Genomic DNA, 10241 nt, shown 5'->3' on the forward strand with positions numbered 1-10241 from the left:
GCCAGAGTGGAGCAGAGGGTTGGCTGTAATGGCATTCAAGACTTTAAAAATCGGATATTTCTGTCGTTTCATATGTGAAAGAGTAAATCTGCTCTGTCGCTTAACAAAGTTTTTATTTAAGCCGCTGATTATTTCCAAACGTAGAAACTGTGAAGTCAAATTCAGACGTTTTCAGTTCCACAGTTAGATGTTCGGCTCTGCCAGATCCAGGAAAGCCAGAGGACCCAGTTCTTTGCTTGAAAAACAAAGCCAGCACTGCCATGTTGTCTAATGTGCTGACTGGAAACATACTGGTGTCACTGCTATGATACACCTGGTGGAGCAGCAGCCAGTCAGGGTCTCGCTCCTACCTCGTCACTAAGGACACTTTGGGGTCACATTTAAACTCTGTGGATCATTTTTTAGCTGGCATGTTGTAAATGAGCTTATTTTACCCCAAACCACGAGCTAAACATAACCAGTGTTTCTGTGGTGTCTGAACTAAAGTGACAGAAAGAAGGAGGAGAAAACCAAAACATGAACCTCAGTGTTTTGGCTCATGCTACAGCCCTCTGAGGCTGGAACTGTACCAGGAACAAGTGGTTCCTATTAAACTGAAGAAATAGTTAGTGCATTGTACTGTAGTGACTTGTTGACAGTCTGCATAGTCACAGAAAATTGGCAGACATGTGCCTCATGTACTCCAGTCCCCCCCAAGTGGACCCTTGTATACTTGTGGTCTGCTATCTTCAGCCAACGTTGCCTGACACAATGTGATGGCAGTGTGAGGAAATGAAGGACAAAATAGTTATAAAACAATCATGAATGGAAACAGAAGAACTGCAAAGTGATAAAAACAACAAAGAAGAGACGAGAGAAATCCCAAAGGGAACACACAAGATAATCCACAGTGGGTTTTCACAGAGAAAACCACGTGGGGCCACAGAAATGTTGCACTTTTGGGCCCTCTGTGTGTTACACCACTGGGCTCCTATGGAGGTTTTCACCGGGCAGTCCACAGTGGCCACGCCCATAGAAAAGTCATACAGGTGTCCCAAAGGGTAAAAGTGCTGCTCACCACTTTGCGATAAATGTGGGTTTTCCCTTCCCCCATAAACCCACAGTTCACCCACACACACCCACAGTGGGCCCAGATGTGCATGTTTGCTGGCCCGTTATTTGTAATAAGGAAGGTTACTGCTGCGGAGAGGATGAAACCACAGAGCATGTTTTAAACCTCAGTAACATGGAAGGGGGGTTGAGTGGGCCCCCAGTAGTTCGGCCCACACCTGCTGTAGAGCGTGGTCCAATGGTCCCAACTGTAGGACCCTCCCTGCATGAGTGGGCTGCCCTGCAGCCCCATTGGACTTTAGGGGGCCCATAGCTTCATGTTCAGTGGCCACCTCAACCTCAAAAAACAGGTTAAAAGATAAGTTTGGTCTAAAATGTGGATTTTTTCCTACACAGTCTGTGTTTGCAGCAAAAGGCCTGAACCAGAGCAGTACTGTTGACTGATAGGTTTCTGTTTGGAAATATGCTGCCCTGCTGAAGGGCTGTTTGCTCGCCTGTGTTGAAGGACTCATTGTTTCCTAATCCATCCACCATATTCAGACTTCTAAAACACTAATATTAATCATCATCATTGTTGGCAGTCCTCTAAAATCAGTCAGCCTCTCTAAAGAGCTTCTGTTCTGTAATGAAGTGCAGTGAAGGCAGCTTCATCTTTGCCCTTCTGTTTATCCATCATTCTGTGTTTGTGTGGTCTCCTCTGTCCTCTCTCCTGCAGGAGCCGTTGTTCACGCTGTCTCACACGGTCGAGTCAGGCAGAGGAAAATGTCCCTTCAGTCCCAAAGAGCCCTTCGCTGCTAGACTGACCGGTAGGTCCCGTCCACCCACGCGCACTCGAAGGTCTGGCCTGAAAGAGTGGCCATATTGAATCATCATCTGTCATTCTCTAAAAGCCGTGTTCACATTCTGGTGACAGCGGCGCTCTGCGGCGTACAATCCCAGCACTGTGTGACTCCTCGCTGCAGAGTGTCCGCTCAGCCGCGGCGTGTGTGGTCCACATGAGTTATTCCACGCTGACGTCAGCCGCTGCCCCCCATGACATAAAGGGCATAAAACACATCGGCCATATTTGGATCACTTAGACAAAGAGAGAGCTCCATAGAAGAAGCCATAAGTTTTTATAACTGACGGTTGTGTCTGTGCTGACAGCTGAGGAATGAGGGTTTACCAGCGACGGAAGCACGATGTCTTTCCAGCACAACTAATGTTTAGGGGAGGCTGTGACTCATGAGTCAGAGTCGGTTGGCTACTAATCTGACCCCTACTGGTTTTGTGCCCCCAGAAAAGTGTTTGCATGATAGCAAGAAAGCAGAAAAGGTTCAGTAAAGCGTTGCAAACCTGGTTTGTAAATATATTGTCACTATATTGCCAGTTGCACTGATTAACTCCGCCTACCAGGAACCTGCAAGACAGCGCACAGGGACAGAAACCCAGCAGGCCCTGGCCGAGGCGCCTCTGCGTGGGGAGTTGTGAGTGTTTGTTTGGAATTCAGTCATTTTAATGTTAAAATAACTGAGCAATAAACACAACGTGATGCTTATTAAACAGCTTAGTCATGTTGTGAGGTGAAAGACCTTCATGTGAGCGCCCTCAGTCATTGGACAAGCCTAAGAAATCAAGATAAGGACATCAGACACGCTCTAAATCTGTTTGTTTAGTTGATAGAGTTGAAAAATGTGTTGATTTGGTGACTGATGAAAATCACTAAACTCTAGTAAGTCGAGTAGAGCCTTTGCAGTGACAACATCCTGATCTTAAATGTGTCCTTCCTACATGAGCTGGAGGATCTGTGCACGCCGTCACATGTTTTTCGGATGTTTACGGTCTGAGCTGTTTATTAGAAAAAGCTGCTTAATGAGTAAAAGCTGTGTACGCTGAGCGGACTGCATGTGCTGTACCTGGACGTGTCTGAGTGCCGCGGGAGGTTAAATTACATGTAAACATGTAGTTAAAACAAGGAGTCAACACTGAAGTTATGGAGGTGCAATTAAGAGGACCAGACTGTTTTTGTTTTTCACATGAAGGTACCCAGGGAGAGAGTGTTTCAGTTAATATTCAGCTCCTTAAAACCACAAAACAAACACTGAGGACCAATTAAGTGATTTTTTAAAACCTTATTAAGACATTTTTTTCAGGAAATGATGTCAGAAATAATTTGCTTCATTGTTTTCTTACAGATGAATGTTTTCATGAATCAGCTTTCAGATATTTGCTGTTCTGCTCTGGGCCTGCAGAGAATGCAGGGCCTTCAGTCGAAGGCGGAGCTATAAAACAGACGCTCTGTGTACTGGTCAACTCCTGAATGTAGGAAAATATGTTCCACGCAAATTTATTGTTCTTGTTCAGGCAGTCGTTCCTTTTCTTTCTCCCTAGACGGGGATCTGTACGCGGGTACCTCGGTCGATTTCATGGGAGCCAACGCTGCGATCTTCAGGACATCCATCCAGGGCAGCAGCCAGCATTACATCCGCACTGAAGCCTACGATCACAACTGGCTCAACGGTAAGAAGCTCCGTTTGTTTTGTTCTCCGTTCGACACACCAGAAAAACTTCTGCAACACATGGAAACACTTACCGGTTAATGGTCCCCTGGACAAACGTTTTGCTACCGTATATGAACCATGTGCACAATAAGTCCTGCAGAAGTAAAAAGTTATGTGCAAAAATTCAACGTTGAATGCAACAGTGTGGCAATAGATTTAAACCCTAGTATGAAACCAGAGGTAGACACACGGTTCCACCAAATCTTTTTAAAGAATGGATGCAGAGTGCACACCGCTCACATTTTCTTAGACAAACCCAACCACTGATATCAGTAAGGATGAAAGAAAGCAGCTTTTAGGGCCTCTGAAGGGTGCAGACATCCACTTTGCCTGGTCGGAAATACAGCTTTGCATCCATCATCCTGGGGAGCTGCTCTCACTAAAGGTACTTTTGACTAATCAGGAGACCGTTACTTAGTCTGTGGTTGTCATACATGAGCATTAATGTCCCTGCTCTGAGAGCCGAGACGATGAATTATTCTAAAGGTTTTAGGACTCCTGAGCTTTGAGCCTGTTTGGTTCTTTTTTTGTTTCATTCTTTTTCTCATTTTGTATACTTGCTTATTGTGTGTGTGTGTGTGTGTGTGTGTGTGTGTGGTTTTAGTGTCAGGGTTACAATTAGGTTATTGTTAGGGTTATTTTTGATGGTCAGGGTTATGGGCTACGGAATGCATCATGTCTGGCGATCGTGGCTCAAGAGTTGGGAGTTCGCCTTGCAATCGGAAGGTTGCTGGTTCGAGCCCTGGCTTGGACAGTCTCGGTCGTTGTGTCCTTGGGCAAGACACTTCACCCGTTGCCTACTGGTGGTGGTCAGAGGGCCCGGTGGCGCCAGTGTCCGGCAGCCTCGCCTCTGTCAGTGCACCCCAGGGTGGCTGTGGCTACAATGTAGCTGCCATCACCAGTGTGTGAATGTGTGTGTGAATGGGTGGATGACTGGTTGTGTAAAGTGCTTTGGGGTCCTTAGGAACTAGTAAAGCGCTATATAAATACAGGCCATTTACCATTTACCATGTCAATGGGATGTCCTCACTAAGATATCAAAACGAGAATGGGTGTGTGTGTGTATGTGAGACACACACAGCCTGGACTTAGTATTAAACTAGACAACTAATAAAACCAAGCTGCTCTCCGATGCATCCATCGGAGTGAGTGGTAGATAGAAAGCTTAAAAAACAAGAAAACTGTGAAAATTGTCAATAATAAATTTTTGAAATTGACAATAATAAGCTTGGATAAGGTACATAAGACATAAAACAAAATGCAGTAGCAGAAAGAAAAACAAATTAAAAGAAACGAAAGACACACATTTTCTGACAGTTTAAGCTGGTGATAGCTCCTCCTCCATGAGAGTCTCCTTCACTTGTTATACCTGTAATTTACAAATAATCTATAGAAACAGAGAGAAGCTCACAGACAGAGTCAAATGTGTACCGTCTCCCTCTCAGAGCCAGATTTTGTGGGCTCCTTCTCCATCCCTGACACGCGCAGCCCGGACGATGATAAAGTCTACTTCTTCTTCAAGGAGAGGGCGGTGGAGGCCGGGCAGTGGGACAAGAGGGTGTACAGCCGCGTGGCCCGAGTCTGCAAGGTAACGACGAGCAGCCTCAACGTGATTAAGGAATCCGTGACGGGGATCAGGGTCCTCTGTTCTGCTGTCCCGCATCACTGTTATAACTGTTAACAGGCTTTCTGACACCTGTTGTGCTTCATGTGTGATTTATCTTTAGTTTTCTCAGTTAAATATAAACAGTTAAAAAGCTAAGCCCGTCTGAGACACAGATATTCAGTTTATTACCATAAGAACTAAAGAAAATCAGTTTTCATATTTAAAACACATCTGGGTAATAAATGTATTAAGTAAAAAGCACCAAAACAAGTAAATACATCTAAAGCTTTTTTAGTTTCAGAGCTTTAAATGAAGCAGTTAAGGTTTGTGTTCTTGAACTGAACAGAAATGCAGATCTGTGGAGACGGACGAAGGTTGTAGACGATGTCTCCTTTTTATGTTTCCTTCCCTTCTTCCCTCACTGTACTGCTCCTTTAAATCTAACCGTCATCCTTCCCTCTCTCATCTCTTCCTCAATCCAGAACGATCTCGGCGGGAGGAGGAGTCTCATCAACCGCTGGACCACCTTCCTCAAAGCCCGGCTGGTCTGTTCTGTCCCCGGCCCGTCTGGAGTCGACACGCAGTTTGATGAGCTTGGTAAAAAACTCCTCCTCTTCCTCCTTTTCCTTCCTCTCTGGATGTTTTCTTACGTGACCTCTCCTGAATAATCTTAGTACAGTACGCCTCGCCTGTGCTCTCGCCTTATCGTCCCAACTTTAAAACGCTGACGCTGTTATATTTGTCTCCTCCTTTCCTTCCACACACTGTCCTGTCTTGTCTTTAGGAGGCCTGAGGTTACAAAGGTTCATCCAAACTGCCACATCAGCCACTGATTAAAACTTTATTGGTACAAATTTGTGCAACTGTGAATGATTTACAGGTGAAGCGACGCTAACGAGGCAAATCTAAACTTCTTCCAGTCTTCCTCCCTCAGTATGAATAACACGGTTTTACTGCTGCACATTGTTCATGATTCTGAGTTTAAAAGCAGCCTCTGTGTTTCCTTAGAGGACGTCTTTGTCCTGGAGACCAAGGACCCTCAGAACCCGACCATCTATGGAGTCTTCAGCACGTCCAGGTGAGGGCGCGTTCAGCCGTGCAGTCACTTACATGTATCATGAGCTGCTTAAACGTTTACGTTTCTCAAGAAATCCTTTTAAAATGCACGATTTTAAAGATCTTTAAAAGTCACGTGATTATTATGTGGTGCCAGGCCGTGTCATTCTGTCCTCAGTGGTGCTCATGAGCTCGCCGCTGCACATGTTCATCACCGAACTTCTGATTCAAGGAGAACTTTATTGACATTTAGGCTTTGAAAACTGAAGGAAACAGTTTTCAAGGGAAGAGGGAGGGCGTCCTCTTCCTGTATGTGCACGCCCACTGCCAGGCTGGCACGTGCACACTCAGGGGTGCAAAGAGCAGAGGTCAGATGTGGGAGGTGTCCAGGGTCAAAGGTGAAGAGGCCCAGCTGGTTGTGTTTTTGTAACCAATGTATGAAAGCACGCCACCTTTTTTCCCCTCGTGTCCTTCCTTTCCTGCTTCCTTCTTTCTCCTTCCTCTTTTATTCTTCCTTCCTTCCTGGCCTGTTTTGGCGTTCTTCTTTCCTCCGCTTCCCCTAACCTCCCAAACTCCATCTTTCTGTCACAGCCGTCACCAACACCTCCTTTTTCTTCCACAGCTCCATATTTCGTGGTTCAGCAGTGTGTGTGTTCTCCATGGCGTCCATTCGAACTGCTTTCAACGGACCATTTGCCCATAAAGAAGGTCCCGACTATCGCTGGGTCGAGTACAAGGGTCACATCCCCTACCCAAGACCTGGCACCGTGAGTACGCCCGCACCAAAAGCCCCCAAAACAAACCACTGTAGCAAGAAACATTTTAATATACTACAACACGATCCTTTGTTATATAAGCAGCGTAAAAATAAAGAAAAATCCCCGAACCTCCCTGCACTGTCGTCTAGTTTTGTGTCAGCCACATAACAGCTTCCTGAAATAAAGCTGAAGTATGCTAACAGATGGGATTAAAGATACGAAACAGAGAACAGTTTCACTGCTGGGAGGTTTGCACAGCACCTGTAAATCATATCTTTGCATACATGTTCATGTGTTTGCATTATTATCCATCATAAACTCCCGTCATGGAGGAATGTGATCCCCCTTTAAAGTCATCCCCAAATGCACAGACAGTCTTAAATCTTCAGCCAGAAGAAGAAGAAGGGCTGCAACCTCACAGCTCCTCAGCAGGCTGCTCCCAGCTTAGCACACAGCTAAGAGTCACATCTTTGCACAGTTCTCTTATTACAAAAATGTAGAGTGTATGAATGTGCAGTAAATATACAGGTATCCCCACATGAACTCCAACTTATACAGAATAAAGTTTTATTATAAAGTCCTGGTTCTTTAGAGCAAACATCTGTCTGCAGTCTGGATGGTTTTTATTTTTATTCTTTTAGGCACTGATTTGAGGCCAGTTTAAAGTAAAATTAATGGCTTGAGATGGTGAAATAAATAAATGACTGTCCTCACATTACTGTGTCTGAAAACACTGCAGTATAACCTTCAGCATCTCTCGAGTATTTGTGGTGAAACGGCCCTTGAAGCACGGGGTAAGGTTTTGGTCAGGCTGTCACTTTAATGTTCAAAAGCTGCTCCTTTTAAAGCCTCGTCGCCCATAAATCTCTGCTAATATAGTGGCGACAGGACGGTATTTATGTTTGTGTGAATAACTAAGACTCTCCTGTGAGATCAGACTCCAAACACACACAACACCGCTAATGAAAACAAGCTGATGGCGCTGCGAGAGGAAAACCTCTGGTGATTTAACACCTGAGCTGTGAAGTCCTCTGGGAAACTTCAACCTGTCAGGAGGTGCTGGGGTTTTAGTGTGTGTCAGGTGCTATTTCATTCTCCCTGCTGGGGACTCGGAGCTCTGCAGAGTGGTGCTGAATCATGTGGCTGATTGCAGAAGAGGTGAGTCGCATCAGAGCTGCAGGGGAGAAGTTTGAAGTAGCAGGATGATTAATAACAATATGAAAGCGTCAGCGCGATGCTGTGATTCGGATCCCCCGATCACTGACTCACTGTCTTGTTGACTTCAGCTTTTTCACTGTGCTCGACTCGTGTCTTCTCCTTTTTACAATCCTGTCTTCAGCATTTCGATCCCTTCTGTAATTCCTTTTCTTTCCTCGCCTCCTCACTTTCTCTTCAAACCACCAGAGTTGGCTATAGACTGCTGGAGGTAGCCATCATGAAATCACCCACTAGTTTGTGAAATGTTTTAAAGCCTGGTCTGTACCATTTTTGTAGCACGTTTATTAGCTGGAACCAGCATCTGTAAACTGTGTAGGCTCAAATATCTGTTAGGCAGCGACCAGAACTGGAGCACAAACAAAAATACACCAGCTGCACAAATACAAACCGATAAATGGCCATCATTACGGATGGATGCTCCCTCTGACCAGGTAAAGTTATACTTACTCCACACTGAATGGTAAAGTCCGGTTAAAGTCCAAGCTGATGCACAAGCTCAGCTTCCAGAATTGTGACTCTGTTTGGTAAAAAATGCTCAACCAAATCTTTGACTTTGTTATTCTAGAAATAAAAACTCTTTAAATCCATGTAAACAATGATAAAAAGCACGACCTGTGTAGTAACGTAGAATAGAAAATCTTCTCACTACATGTTTCTTTCTGTCTGCTGCATTTACCAGACAAACATGAACCTTATGTTGTCCACTGCTCCCTCACTCAGTCGTTCGTCTTCCCCGCTGATGGTTTGTTCCTGTATTCCTCCCTCTGGTCCTCCAGTGTCCCAGCGAGACCTACGATGCTCTCCACAAATCCACCAAGGACTTCCCAGATGAGGTGGTGAGCTTCATGCGGCAGCATCAGCTGATGTGGGAGCCCGTCCTGCCTCTGGGCGGCCGGCCCATCTTAACCCGCGTCAACTCGGCCTACACGTTAAAGAAGGTTGTCGTGGACAGGGTGGACGCCGAGGACGGACCGTACGACGTCTTACACCTGGGCACAGGTGAGGAGGACGAGGGGAAGGAGAAGAGGGGAGGGAAGAAAATGAAAAGTATCGAGACTGTGGAGGAAAACGGACCCGGAGTGCAGCTGGGACTGAAATCTCATCAGTTTGTTACCAGACAGATCAGTTGAGCTGATTCAGAGTGCGATGGAAAGTGTGTAAATGAAGCAAAGAGAGTTTAGAAGTTTACAGAGTTACAAGGAGGCAAACTGGTGACATTTTCTCTGCAACGCAAAAAGGTGTTTTGTGGGTTTTACACTGAGAACAGAGCAAAACTTAATGTTGAGATAAAAGGTGAAAAGACCGTTTTGACTTTGAAACAGTAAAACGATAAAAGAAGAGGCAGGATTGACAAATATCGAGCTGTGAGTTGTCTTTTTTGGCTGGAGGTTGTGGTGTTCTTATATCAGCACTAAATTCCAGTTTAATAGTGACATGTGATTTTAGGAATAGCTGGAAGTCTTTGAAACACAGAAGGGATTTCTAACACGTCCCGTTTCTAACGTGTTCTTTTAACCTTCTTTAACACATTTCCCTGATTTAAAATTTTCATATTTTGTAACTTTTAAACCCATGAATCATGAATAATTCTTCCTCCGTGTTTGAGCCAGAACATCTGCAGACTCTGGAAACATCAGCTTAGTTGGGACACGGCTGACAGACCAGCAGAACGTTCAGATTCGGTTCCCGGTGAAACTTTGGACGCTCGGCTGTGAGATTTAAACCCGTCGGTAAAATAAGGTCAGCTGAGGCGGGGCCGAGCGAGCGGGCGTTTGAACTCGAGCGTGTGATTGGACCGTCTTTTAGAGCGGCGTACTGTGGCTCGCCTGTTGTGTGTAAACACGTTTTCATTCATTATCTGCAAGGCGGTGAAAAATGGCGAGCTTTTATTGTGACGGGGTGAATGATTTCCTGAGTGTGTTGGGCCTTTGTTCATTAATGTGCACACAGGTGCGTTTGCTTCTGTGTGTGTGTGTGTGTGTGTGTGTGTGTGTGTGTGTGTGTGTGTGTGTG

General features: G+C 45.3%; 1 protein-coding gene across 3 annotated transcripts in view; it reads left to right on the forward strand.

The window, feature by feature from the left end:
• The window catches only part of LOC102202424 (semaphorin-3D), a 99336-nt gene that overhangs the window by 77221 nt on the left and 11874 nt on the right, over positions 1 to 10241 (forward strand). For all 3 annotated transcript variants that reach the window (XM_005740897.1, XM_005740899.1, XM_005740898.2), the window contains exons 6-12: positions 1766 to 1856; positions 3421 to 3549; positions 5036 to 5178; positions 5679 to 5793; positions 6205 to 6274; positions 6875 to 7019; positions 9005 to 9227. In XM_005740897.1, coding sequence (XP_005740954.1) covers positions 1766 to 1856; positions 3421 to 3549; positions 5036 to 5178; positions 5679 to 5793; positions 6205 to 6274; positions 6875 to 7019; positions 9005 to 9227 — 916 coding nt within the window. The remainder of the gene's footprint in view (positions 1 to 1765; positions 1857 to 3420; positions 3550 to 5035; positions 5179 to 5678; positions 5794 to 6204; positions 6275 to 6874; positions 7020 to 9004; positions 9228 to 10241) is intronic.

The sequence above is a fragment of the Pundamilia nyererei genome, unplaced genomic scaffold (genome assembly GCF_000239375.1).
Source record: "Pundamilia nyererei isolate P.nyererei 1_Seehausen unplaced genomic scaffold, PunNye1.0 scaffold00105, whole genome shotgun sequence".
In the NCBI taxonomy this organism is placed as follows: Eukaryota; Metazoa; Chordata; class Actinopteri; order Cichliformes; family Cichlidae; genus Pundamilia; species Pundamilia nyererei.